Below are 13,452 nucleotides of genomic sequence, written 5' to 3'. Positions count from 1 at the left end.
TTTATTGCGATCTTCCAGTACCTCAAGGGGGCCTACAGGAAAAGTAGAGACTTTTGGCAAGGGCATGTAGTGATAGGACAAGGGGTAATGGCTTTAAAGTGGAAGAGGGTAGATTTAGATCAGATGTAAGGAAGAAAATATTCACTGTGAGGGTGGTGAGGCACTGGACCAGGTTGCCCAGAGAAGTTGTGGATGCCCCATCCCTGAAAATGTTCAAGGCCAGGTTGGATGGGGCTTTGAGTGACCTGGTCTAGCAGAAGGTGTCACTGCACGTGGCAGGGGGGTTGGAACTGGGTGACCTTTAAAGGTCCCTTCCAACCCAGACCGTTCTATGATTCTGTAACTGGCAGATGTAGGCTCTTAACCTTTTCAAGGTGTGTTCTGTGACATGGGACAAAGATACACTACTATGTGGATTTGTCAAGTATCTTTTGGTCTGGTTTCATAAGGAAAATTCCCAGGGAATTTTGCTAATTTGTTTGGTGTAAGCAAGAAGAGTACAGGTTGCAGAGAGATTAAGTTAGTTATAGTCTCAAGAAAATGAGTTACTAAGAGCGGGGGGGACGCCCTGATCTAGCGAGGCAGAAGTTGCAAGGTGAGACCCTCTGCAGGAAAAAATGTGACTCCAGAGCAGATTATCTGAATCTGGCCAAACTGATGTGTGTGTGTTTCTCCTACTGCTTCCTCGCATAAGCTCTCACATGCGTCCTGCCTCAGTCCTTTGTGGATTCTCTGATGTCTAATAATAGTGTGATATTGCACGGCAGCATAAAAGGTAGCTGCAAGACAGGTCTACTATTTGGCTTCCTTGCTCGTGATATCCAGTTAGACATTTGCTTTTTTCCTGAGTGCATGCTTTCTACCTACAAATTTGGTTAGAATACTGCCTCAAGAGTGGCTAGAAAGGGCACGTGTCAAGAGATATATCAACGAACCAAAGTACCGTTCTTTTCTATTTATTTTTTTTTTTTTTAAGTATTAGTGAAGACTTAAGTCTAACTAGGAAGCAAAACCAGTATGAAACTGAGTGCTTTTGGTATATTTTTGCTATAAATTCAAACAAGATAAATGTCAAGTCAGCAATTATAACTGTGAAGCATGAACCAAGCAAACAATTAGGGAAACCTTGGCCTTTCTAGAAAAACTGAAAACTTCCGTGACTGGATTGCAAAATGTGACTTGTGTTTTCATATCCTGTGATTTTTCTTCCCATTCGATCAGCCTCAATTTGTTATGGTGTTTTAGGGTATTGAGAGCCTGGCAAATATGACAACCTTCTGAAAATGTGTCAATTCAGGTAGATGTTTGGAAGTGCTTTAACTCTTCCCTGGAGTAAGCTGTTCCTGTATTTCTTCCCAACAGATTGGAATAGTTGGAAGAACGGGAGCTGGAAAATCCTCCCTTACTTTAGGTTTGTTTCGGATTAATGAAGCAGCTGAAGGAGAAATTATTATTGATGGAATTAATATTGCAAAGATAGGGCTCCATGACTTGCGGTTTAAGATCACCATCATCCCTCAGGTAGGTGCGAAGTCCTGCCATTACCAGAACTCATTTTGTAACAATGCAGTTTCTGTAGTATACTGGGGAGAACATATTTATTCCTTTTCAGATCTATAGCTATGAAATTGAGTCATTTCAGCATGCTCTTTCATAGGCTTGAAACCAACCCTTTTTCCTATACTGACTTTAATTTGCTTGTGCTGTGTAACAAGTGGGAGCTTGGTTATGGCCAAGTTGTGATGTGGAAATAAAACCTTGGCCTTTGGACTCATGGACTTTGTCAGCACCTCACACTGATCACTTGAATGCTACAGACAGCCTAGCCTGAGTAGGGGGGTCTGATCCCAGCTGGGCACCTGGGTCCCTTAGTTAACTGGCACCATTGCTCTTTTGGCCAGTAGAGGGGAAGTAAAGTCTGAGTGTTTCCACTTGTGGAGATCCGTCAGGGAAGTTTTTCTAGAGATGAGTTTCCACTTTCATTTTAGGTAGTTCCATTCTTTTTAGAAATGGAATGAAAGTACTGCATAGTCTAGCTGTGAGGGATTGGGATTTTGTGTTGCTATTCCAGGCTTGGTATGCAGTCTTTGGGCCTTTATACAAAGCATTCTGACTTTGACAGGATCTTGTGAGTGAGGTATGCAGTACTGTTCACTCACAGAAGTTTGTATATAACCATCCCAGTCTAGCCCGGCAGTTGTGGATTTGATGGTCAAAAACCTTTGGAAATACAGCTTTATGAGCACTGGACTTAGAGTCTCAAGTCGTCTTGTTCTTACTGTGTAGCCTTTATTGCCTGCCTGTTCTGATTCAAAGACTGTGAAATGTGGTTATATAAATCACTGTTGCAGCACGCTGGCAAAAACAAGTGAGTGCACTGTAAAAGGTTTTCTGCACTGCTTCTTTTGGAAATCTGAGGGGTGACACTGCTTTTCTCCTTTTGCTTACTTTGCATCAGTCTGACAGTACTGGGTCAAAAGTCTTTCCAAAGCAGTATTTCTCCATGTCCAAGAAAAAAATGCATTCGTTTAATTGATACTGCACTGAAGACTTCTGAAATATTTACAGATAGTGTAATTCCCGAAAAAGTGGAAAGTTGACCTAGGAGTCCCTGCTGACAGAAGGGTGGGCAGGGAGTACCTGTTTTTTAACTACTAGTAGCCCAGTAAAAAGAAAATTGGCTCCTTTTTTCTTTTTTTTTTCTTTTATTTTTTTTTTCCTTTTCTGGATTGATGAGTTACTGACTTACAGAATCAGCAGAGGGTGGAGGTCAGGCCCCCAAGAAGCGTAAGGAATAAGGATGAGGGAGGATAACTTGCTGTTATTGGGAAAAGTGAAGTCTCACTTGTAAATTCAGTAGATGACCTTGCTTGCAACTGCATCGGGGCAGGTTGTTTTCCTTTCACTATGTAAGGAATCTTCTTGGAACACGCGTTCTGTGTACGTTGTCAACTACCTCTTTCTATGACTAGGATCCAGTATTGTTTTCTGGCTCTCTGCGTATGAATCTTGATCCTTTTGACCAACACTCTGATGAAGACATTTGGCGGTCTTTGGAATTGGCTCACCTGAAAACCTTTGTATCATCCCTTCCTGATAAATTTAATCATGAGTGTGCCGAAGGTGGAGAGAACCTCAGGTACGTCAAAAAAAACATCCTTGTGAGAATTGCCTTAAGGACTAAGTGAGATGTGTGCCCGTCCATCTGCAACTGGGCTTTCCACTCCCAGCAACCTTACAGCTCACTCGGGACAGTGTGTAGGCAGCCCCTAGCAATAGTAGTGCGGTGTGGGGCTCCCCACCCTGCCCCATAAGAGCATTTGGGGAATTCTTAATGGATGACCAGGCAATCAGCCAATTAGGTTTTTTTCAATATGTTTTAAACTCTTATGTTTGGGAATTTAAAGTGACTTAGGAAATACTCAGAACACTGAGATTTGACAACTGGGGCAGTCTTGGAAAGGATTTTAGTAGCAGCAGCCTGGTATTTATAGTGCATGCTCTGAACTTAACCATGGCTCTTACCCAACAGATGCAATTTTTCTAAATTAGCTTGCTTTTTGCACTGTAACAGGAATATATGTTCCATCTGTAGAAACTATTTCAAGTCCTGTCTTCAGCACTGCATTGATTCAGTGAATCAGCCTGATGTAGTTACACTGAAACCATTTGAAATGTATTCTCTTGCTACGTTGCCGAGGCTTCATTGTGAGGGAGGTGTAGTTTCAACTGCTGTTACATACTTTGCAGTGAAGTAGTAAGACTGACCTTATCTATTTTGCTGGATTTTTGACACCTATACTTTAGAGGAGTTCTTACGAGGAATTGCTGGGCTTCAGAACAAGTTTGCAGTACTCGTTTTGACTTTTTTCCCCACCCTCCCACCCCATCTGTGCAGTGTGGGACAGCGCCAGCTGGTGTGCCTGGCACGAGCTCTGCTCAGGAAGTCCAAAATCCTGGTTCTAGATGAAGCCACAGCTGCTGTTGATCTTGAAACAGATAAGCTTATACAGTCAACAATAAAGTCTCAATTTGAAGAGTGTACTGTATTAACTATAGCACATCGTCTGAACACCATCATGGACTACACAAGGTAAAGTAATTCCACTTTTATCGTGAGGAACGCCATGTTTGACCTGCATTGTGCTGTGCTTAAATGAGCTTCTTGGTGTTAGCTAAATGTTTACCAGCACATTTTTAGCCACCTCTCTGCGGAGCTGCGGGAATCCCTGTTTTGATGGGTAGTGTGTCTGTGTGTTCTGGCTTGCGGTGACTGTGCTTGACCTGGGGAACTCCACACTGCTGTTGTGCCATTGCTGCCCAGGCAGACCAGGAAGGGGAGGGAGGCGAGGAGAGGAATCTATTCCTGGGTCTTGCCCTAATTTAGGCACAGCTGGAAGAGGCATCGGAGCTTTAGGGAGCTCATACCCTAAACTAGGAACAGACAGCATAAGAAGGGGCACTTGTCTGAAGTTTACTCAGCGTTTCTCTTTCCATCACTCCTGGTTATTGTTCATACAGCCTCCCTCATCCTCAGCTGCCTTGTTACGCTGTGGTTGAGGGCAGAGTTTTTCTTTGATAATTTCAGCTTTAAGTTCTCTTGTCCTTTTTATCACAGAATGGCAGAGAGCAAAATGACCAGTGATGAGATTTTTGTGTACTTTTGTAGATCTCTCTTTGTACTGTCAGTAATGAAAGATAAGTGACAGGAGCGTTTCCTGCGCCAGGCCCAGCACGACTGTCACCAGATGAAAGTGCAGTCCAGCCATGGCAGCAGGTAACACCGTGCAGCAGCACCTGCTGAGGGCTTAGCCAGCATCTCTGCAGCGCCTGGCCAGTGAGTGGAGGTGGCTGAAGGCTGTGTTTTAACTCTGGGCTGACTGTGGTGACCTCCTTTTGTAAACTTCCTCATTCCAGTTGCAAGTTTGTTTTGCGTAAGCTATGGCTGCATTTGTATTTTGTCAGCAGAAGCTGTACAACAGCAGTTGATGTGGTGCAGTATTATGGGATGGTTATTTCCTGATCTTGCAAGGTCTTAATGGTCTCTCACTCACCTGGACAAGAAGTGGTGCCATCTAGTTTCTGGCTGGCTCAGAGCACAGTCAAAAGTCTCATGGCTGCCTGCAAATGACTGGGTAAATATATGTTACATCAAAAATAGACCAGATGGACAATCTGCAATGAGGTCAGGAAGGACAGAGCTGAGAACCTCTGTTCATTCATACAGTTTGGACTGTCTTCGCTTGCATGTTATGTCTGGGCTACAGTCGGTTTCTGTCTGTACATATTCATCTGTGTTCATTGGCTTTCTGGATCCTATTGTGACCATTTTGTTTTTTCCTTGTTTTACAGAGTTTTAGTCCTGGACAGAGGAGAGGTCGTGGAGTGTGGTAGCCCAGATGACCTACTTCAGGAAAAAGGCATTTTCTATAGCATGGCCAAAGATTCAGGCTTGGTGTAGCATCTGAACTTGGTTAGTTCCTGTGGGGAAGAGCCGGGTGATACATTCAGGAACTGTAACTTCCCCTGAGCTGGTGTGAACCATACAGTTCAATTCCAGACCTAGTGAAGTCAGCCAGAGCATGGTGATGAAAGTAACATAAAAATGCAATTTTTTTCTTTTTTTTTTTTTTTCTCCTTAGTATTGATTTTGGGCAGCTTTAGGAGCAGCACATAACACTGTGCAAAACTCTTCAGAGACTTCTAATTTTTGCCTGAAATCTGTCATTATATGCTCAAATGTAAGGCAGAGTGATTAATCAGAGAAGTTCAGAAAAGCTTTCTTTTCATCTGCTCTTCTGTTCTGAAGCCCCCTCTTTTTTTTTTTTTTTTTTAAAACATTTTTGCAAATGCTAGTTATTTGCTTGTTTGCTGATTTCTGATTTGATGAGCCATCTATTGTGGGATGCACTTGGAACATTTTGTGGCATATAGTACTATAGTCCAAAGATTTTTCTTCTTGTGAAATAACGTGTGCCAGATTTTTTCATTATGGCATTTACTGTACATGGTTAATGCTTTACAGCATTCTCCTAAAGGTTTCATGTGTTTACAGTGTACAGCAGCAAGTTCACTATAATGTCAGTAGTGCTGATGTGAAGAAAAGCACAGTCAACTTCAAAGCAGTATTTAAGCATGTCTAGAATGACAATCACTCCAAAACAAAATTCTTGCAGCAGTTGGTGTGTTGCAGTGTGCAGTACCTGATCTTACACCTGGTTCACTCAGGAATTCTGACTTGGGAGGTGAATCCTCGTTATGCCCATGGGGACAAGGCTGAGAAGTGAGGATTTGCCTGAGCAGAGGTTGCGGGCTCAGCGTGACGTTGATTGTAATTCCCTTGGCTTTGGCAGTTCTGTGCTGTACCAGCAGCTCTGCCACATCAAGGACCATTAGCCTTATATTGAAGAAACATGCCCTTCATGCTGCTGCTGTTGACTCTTAAATTTTGTGAGAAACTCTTCTGTTAGAGTTATTTAAAAAAAAAAAAATTATTGTTTTTAAAGTTCTGTGTCAGAGAGTCTAACAATTCAGTTAGCAATGGAGTCTGGTTTTCAAGATCTGTGTTGAATGTTCAGTTCTCTGTGAGAAGAAAAGAAGTCAACTTTTCCGATGTTCTCATTAGTCTTATTTTAAAGGAAAATGCTGGAAGAAGGCAAACTAAGTCAGATGGATCCAATACTCAGCACTCTGAGAATGTGGACTTCTGTGAATGATATTGCTGACCTTAATACTAGGCAATTGTCATCTTTAGAGTAAAGCTATTTATTTTTTTTTTGTAAATTATGACTCTCTGAAATTGAATAGACTGAAATTTTCTTTGGTATTTTTTGTAATGACTATACAAATATTTGCAAAGAACTTGCAGTAAAAAAATTATTTGAAAGATAACATGATTTGTTGTTTCTTGCTTTGTATTTGACAAAGGAATAGCTTTGGCAGTTCAAGTTTTTGCCTTGAAAATAAAAATTACTGGTGCTGCTTAGACTAGCCAGGCTGCTAGGCCTGATGTCTGGGGAGGGGTTAGGCTGGGTAAGAAACCCTGAGCACAAATAACAGTGTGCTGCGGTAGAGCTGGATCACATCTCATGGTTTCTTTTGTCATTTGAGTACTGCAGTTTGAGCAGATCAGGTCTTCACGATGGATCGGTAGAGCAGGATTCAGCGGTGCTGTGGACGTTTGTCATACCCATGGTGTCCATTGCCTGGATTTGCCACGTTTCCTGGACAGCTTGGTGTTAACTTCCCCCGTGGAAATGGAATGAGAAAGGGCTGATTTGGGAGTTTAGGGAGGAGCAGCAGGTTTTGTTTTTTCAAATCACTTAACGCTTGTGCAGCATTGTGATGGACAGAAGGGTGGAAAGATTGGAGCAATTGGTTAGTAAGGAATGGAGTACAGGGCAGAGAAATGAGCTTGTCAGGTAAGGTTCCTGGCTGGTATTGTTTTACTCAGCTGCATGAAAATGAAGACAGAGCTGTCTGCAGAGGAGACTTGGAGGAGGAACTGTGAATACCACCATGAGACCTTCTCCGCTTGGCCACAGTCATCCTCAAGGAACGCTTTGTGATCCTATCTCTTCCTGGAGAGCCCTGAGAAGGAAAGGGGAGAGGGGCCACTGGCATTGGATGACCAGACAGCAAAGCTCCCTGTGCTCTCTCCTTGCCTTTGCAAACTAGTTAGTACCAACAGTATCCTCAGGGCAGAGCTATGGAGAACATCCAGTGAAGAAATTCAGACAGGATTTCAAATACCTTTGAAAAGCCTTGTAGGTCTAGTGTAGCTTGTTACTGAGACGGGGACTCTGCAAGTACTCTGCAGATTCGGGACTGAATTCAAAGGAAGTTGTATTGCTAGAATTCTTTGGTGGAAACTGATGTTAGAGTCAAGGAAATTATGCTTTCCATTGCACACCGATTAACGGAGATTTACAAGCCTTAACATACTTGTGTAAGTCCTTTGAAAACAATGGAACGGCACTTAAGAGCATGGTTTGTTTGAAATACAGAGCTTGCAGAATTAGAATTCTGCTGTGTGAAATGTTTGCAGTGGAGTTCTGTGTGCAGGAATGACTTAAACTGCAGTTGCAATCGCAAACTGGCTGCACTGTAAAGTGTCACAGGATGTCCTCTGTCCTGTTCGTGGGCTGTTTGTGATCACTGGAGGAACTGCATGTCCAAAATGCTGTATTTTGCAGGATAACCTTCTAAATAGAGCAGCAAGGGGTCAGAAGACAGCTCTGTGTGTATGCTCCAGTCTTGTTTTTTTCAATGATGTGGTTGTTAATATGCATCACTGTGTTCTCCCAGTTTTATGTATTTATACGCTTGCTAGCACAAACTGTTCTGCCCCAGCTCTGGAGTAGATAATCTTTTCTGTTTGACTTAAATACCTGTCAGTGCTTTGTGCTGTTGCTGCATTGATTCATGATCCTGATTCTAAATGTCCTCATAAAAATGTTTCATATCGTGTCTGGATGCAAGTTGAACAAAATTGTATTATGCATTATGCAGATCAGTCTGAACCTAACCTAGCTCTGCACACAGAGCTAACTGAACACATGCAGCTTTCTTCCCACAGGACCTATGTGTAGGAGCAGGCTCGTACAGTCTTTGGGGTACCTTGAGGTAGGAGTGGTATAGCTGTGAGGTCCTGCTTCAGCTGGGAAAGAGAGGGCCGTATACCGGTCCCTGCATGCAGTGTTACTGGGACCAGCTGCAGAAACTGATACAGTTTGCTGCAAGGTAAGGTATTAGAATCTGGCATTAAATCAAGTAGATCTTCCTTATTTTAACCTGTTCTTATTTTTGTCTGTGTGTTGGACCTAATGCTTATTTAGTACTTGGGACACTGGTTGTCACTTTTGGGTAAGTGAACTCTAGCCTGACAGCATGTGACCTCCGATAGGAGAGAGTCTGGTGCCACTGGCAGGGATCAGTGATGGGACAGCCCGGCGTGGTGAGCCAGCCTTCCAGCTGTGGAGGGGCAGGAAGCACTAGTAAATTCAGGGATGTGACATTGAATTCCAGCAGCTGAACTCAAGAGTCATGTATCAGACACCCATCATCTTTGAATGCCTTGATGTCACAGATTTTCCTTCATGCAGCAAAGCTAATGCCAGCTCTGAAAGGCGCCATCTGGGACAGGAGGTGGGAGCTGTACTGGGAGCACGTACTGCAATGAGGAGCTTAATCCTTGGGAAGGACCTGAGCTGGGCACCTTCATCCAGCTGCTGCAGAGCCAGGTTTCCCTGGAGTCTATTGCTGTGCCGTGGCCTGAGCTCATCCTGTTCTCGTCCTCCAGGTCCCCTCCTGGTGAAGAGATAATTGTCTGCGCACCGGGAGGATCTGGTAGTCTTGTGATTGTAGGTGGGTAGGTTCTCACATCTTACAGAGCATGTGTGGAAGCCTAGCTCCATGGTTTTCCTCCCTTTTTTTTTTTTTTCCACTTTTTTCTTTTTTTTTCTTTTTATAAAGATGACACAATTTCATTTAGATCAGCAGAAAAAAATGGAAAACTTATTTAGCTCCATTGCTGGCTATTTATGTCTGTTCGGTGGAAAAATTTGCCAAATATGCGTCATGCCCAAAAGTAAGTGTCCAGACTTAGCATCCTTGCTCTTACCTAGAGAAAGGCTGTGCCTCTCCCCAGTTTATTCTGTGCTCCTTGCTCTATGGACCATTTCTTCCAGACTTTGAAAGACCCTTATCTTTCAAAGCAAAGCTTTCTCTCAGAACCATTTTGTTTTGATCTGTTTTTTAAAATGTTAAGGATCTGCGAAACCAGTTCAGCTCCTGCTGTGCTGTATCATCCACCTTAAAGCAGTCATGTGTGCCACTGAATCCCATGCGAAGATGATGGTGGTGGTGTTAATAATAAATACTAACATTTATAATAAACTTGTTAATATTTATAAAAAAAGTAAAAGAAGACTGGATCAGATTTCAGTGCATGTTGTTATATCCTGGCTGACATTATTTGCTGCAACATGGAAGATCTCTCGCATCTGCTTCTGCTGAAAAAGCAGCTCAGGATTTTCAGGAGATAGCAAATAACACCAGAGTTCTTCATGTGTGTGAATACAGCTACTTCTGTAAAACTGTTCCCAGCCTTGAGACATCTCTGAAAGTATCCTTTAGTGGTTCAACCGTAGTATAGCACAGAAACAGTGGTGCTCTGGGTCACCGATGTCTTTAATGTTTTGGCATTTCTGTGCATCTTTGAACCATTTAGGGAACTAGGAGTGTGACTTAAAACTATGTTTGGCATGAATTTGGTGTAAATCAATGCACAGCGACTTCAATCTTATTTTCTAACTTTGGCAACTTCGGTATTACCTTAAACTTGGAATCATGGGACAAGAAATTTTTCTTTGGTTTTTTTTTTTTTTTTTTTTTTAAGGTCATTTTTCTCTCCTGTGCTGTGCTTCACTTTGTTTGAGATAGCCTTAAATAAGGAGGGGGAAAAAAAAAAAAAAAAGAAAAAAGTCAATTAACTGGGAACTGAAAGCCCTAACTCTTGATGTCCAGATTGGACAGACAATTGGAACAGTGAAAGTTTTATAGCACTAATTAAGCTCTTGACCTCATTTCACATGGTTGCATGGGAGTCCTATACTGGCTCAACTGGCCGAGCAGGCAGCCTGTGTGGACTGGCTGGCTTTGTGAGGATGAAACGCAGCCACAGGTCAGTGCCCTGGCTCGACTGTCTCCCTTTGGGAGAGGGTTTTTGCTGGCTCCCAAACCCCCTGGTGTGGGTTCGGCCTGGCCTGGCCATCTGGCCACAGCCTGAGTCAGGTGGGAACGGAGCTCAGCCTGTCCAGCTGAGAGGGTGCCTGGAAATCCAGGTTCTCCCACAGAAACAGAGGAACATCGTGTGTTCTTGCTGTGGGCTAGGTAAAAACTGTTGTTTTTTTTTTTTTTTCTCTGAGTCCCTACTAGACCTATAGTTGAACACTTGCTTTAGAGAAGAATCAAATATTTCAGTTAGAAGGGACTGATCCAAAGGGAAAAAGACAGTTGGAAAGCCACTGAGATATCAATAGCCCCTCTTCAGAATAATGGATTTTGGGAATCCCTTCCCCTCCCACCCCCCTTATAGCACAGCTTAACGTGTGAAAGCTGATGGTATTCTTGCTTGCTCTTACTCTGTGCAAGCGAGCAGCAAAACAGTGTCCTTCCACAGATTACCAGTGTGGAAGTATGTTTTGATTATTTTTACCTTCTGTTGCCTTCTCTCTTCATTACCAACTTAGGAAGGGAAAGCGAGCATTTAAAAGATGTTTATAGCAGAGATTATGGTATGCTAAAAGATGTCTGTTTCAGAATTACCTAGCAACATGGGCACTTCTGTTTCTCTTTGATCTCAGTTACAGAGAAAAAAATACTTATCTCTTACTATTCTGCTCCTGGTTTTGAGATCCACTGATAAACCTTTAGAGGTTCTTCTCTGCCCTTGAGTAAGGTTTGGAGAAAGTAAGGGGAGAAAAAAAATCGCCTCTTCTGGTATTTGAGCACCAGTACAGCAGCAGGTATTGGACTTCAACACCTTAGGCACTTGTCCAGCAGAAACTGTTAACTGCTCTGAATGTGAGTGAAGAGGCTACTGAGCAGCTGTCAGAAGACACTGCTGGGTTTTGCTGGTCTGTGTTGCCTTTTGCCAGTTTGAACTCTCCCATTCCCTCCCCCATTACTCCTTTTTATGCTATATTTACTTTAGCTTGCTGACAAAAGCCATTTCAATACTTGATTCTATTTTTATTTCAGCTTTCTGGAAAATTGAGTGCTTTAACAAAAGTCATGGTAAACAGCAGTACCTCACATTGTGATTTGTTTATCACATTTTCTTGTTGTGATTCCTGAGGAGAGACTTGGAGACAGCTCTGACCGCAGCCACTCGGCACTGTGGGAAGCCCAGGAAGGCTTTGCTTTCAGCTGCTGTTTTTGTGTAACACCTGAAAGATGCCGCACGCAGAGGCTCTGCAGTGCCAGGGTGGCACAGGCAGGAGGTAAACTTGCACTCAAGGAGAAAACCAGGCAGGAACCACCAGGTCGAAAGGTAAGTCCCCACCACTTGCCCATCTGGCAGACTGCAGTGTTGCAGAGGTCAGAGGAGGAGACTTTTTTTACCAAGCAGATTCCTTACAACGAAATTCAATTTGGAAATGTTGGTGTCTGCATTGGCATTTGGACATGTTCTGCTGTGACCAACTGCTGTTTGGCAGTAGGGCTGCTTCAAGCAGAAGGAACGATGGTCTGCTGTCCACTCCCAGCCAAGTTACTCTCTCCTGCATCAGCGAGCCCGTGGCTAAGCTGGCTCTCTACCTCCAGGCAGTTTGTCAGTCCTCTGCACCGCGTGATTCACTCAGGGCCCCTCCAAAGCTGACACAGAAGGAGATGGAGTGGATCTGATCCCCGGCTGTGACAACAGGCAGCTGTATGCTCTTGTGGTTAGTGGCATCCCACTTCCCCTTCCCTACTCCCTCAGTATTTCTGCACTTTGGGTGACTTCATCCAGCCGCAGCCTTGGAGTTCACTGTATCTGCATAAGAACAGCATTCAGGTGAGTGGTCCCTAAGACATCAGCAAAAGACTTCATTTCTTCTGCCTGCAAACAGTTAAGTTTGTTTGCTATTGGTTAAATTCTTGTTTACTGCCCATAAAATCTTGTTGGCTTTTAAAAATAATCTCTAATCTGTAAATATGGCACTGTATTTGGGCTCCATTTATGGTATAAATTGGATATCCTGTGGTCTTTTTCTTTTGACTTTTTTGCTTTTATACCATAAAAGCAACAAGGTGTTCAAGTTCTGACTGGTTCATTTTCAACAGAAGAGTGAGGTTTTTGATATCTGGAAACATGATGAAAATGGAATTGCTGTGTTTCCTATGGAAATAACGTGTATCCCAAGCCATCCTTTTTCATCTGCTCACTGTGCTTATAGCTCAGATAAGATTTGGTTGAGTGTCAGGCATTTTAGAGTGAAACCAAGATGATAATTATGAGATCAATTATTCCTGATAGTGGTGGCATTATGGTACACCGTGAGTCACACAAGGCCTGATTCTTCCATCAGTCTGTAGAACAATCCTTTCTGAGCTATTAAGTGTTCCGGAGTATCAAATTCGGCTATCCAACCGTTTTCCAAGACTAAAATCCTGTGAACGTTAAAACAGAAGCGTAAGCTTCGGGTTACACCAGCAGCTGTAATAAACTTAGTTATTCCTATTAATTTCTAGAATAAATTTCAGTACTTGCTAGTTATTCAACCAGCTTTTCAGCTGGGAAGCAGCTGTGGGAGAGAAACAGGTTTCTGATGACTATTCAAGTACTGAGTTTGTGGGAGGAGAATTTTTTGGCAGCAGACTGGAGTATGACTTATGAACGTGTATTTATTTTAGTTTCACGATTTTAAGCTGAAGCAAAAAGCTGTGGCCATAGTTTCACTGTCAGTG

At 43.0% G+C, this 13,452-nt stretch overlaps 2 protein-coding genes across 12 annotated transcripts in view; one reads left to right on the top strand and one right to left on the bottom strand.

The window, feature by feature from the left end:
* LOC104486811 (ATP binding cassette subfamily C member 1 (ABCC1 blood group)) overlaps positions 1-13,452 on the top strand; it is a 73,303-nt gene that overhangs the window by 52,710 nt on the left and 7,141 nt on the right. For 7 of the 11 annotated variants that reach the window (XM_086760223.1, XM_086760221.1, XM_086760224.1 and 4 more), the window contains 5 exons: positions 1,363-1,521; positions 2,973-3,139; positions 3,899-4,093; positions 5,353-5,473; positions 8,565-11,619. In XM_086760223.1, the coding sequence (XP_086616349.1) occupies positions 1,363-1,521; positions 2,973-3,139; positions 3,899-4,093; positions 5,353-5,461 (630 nt within the window). In that variant the 3' untranslated portion in view covers positions 5,462-5,473; positions 8,565-11,619. Of the gene's footprint in view, positions 1-1,362; positions 1,522-2,972; positions 3,140-3,898; positions 4,094-5,352; positions 6,892-8,564; positions 12,560-13,452 lie in introns of those variants that run through there. The other 4 variants (XR_015260255.1, XR_015260254.1, XM_086760218.1 and 1 more) reach the window with 4 other exon arrangements.
* Positions 11,734-13,452, bottom strand: part of ABCC6 (ATP binding cassette subfamily C member 6) — a 26,727-nt gene continuing 25,008 nt past the window's right edge. Inside the window, exon 31 of the mRNA XM_086760228.1 lies at positions 11,734-13,155. Within this exon, the coding sequence (XP_086616354.1) occupies positions 13,047-13,155 (109 nt within the window). The 3' untranslated portion in view covers positions 11,734-13,046. The remainder of the gene's footprint in view (positions 13,156-13,452) is intronic.

Source organism: Chlamydotis macqueenii, chromosome 15 (assembly GCF_036417535.1).
Source record: "Chlamydotis macqueenii isolate bChlMac1 chromosome 15, bChlMac1.mat, whole genome shotgun sequence".
NCBI lineage: Eukaryota > Metazoa > Chordata > Aves > Otidiformes > Otididae > Chlamydotis > Chlamydotis macqueenii.
Note: the sequence above shows the minus strand (reverse complement) of the source record. Positions and strands in the feature narration are given on the sequence as shown.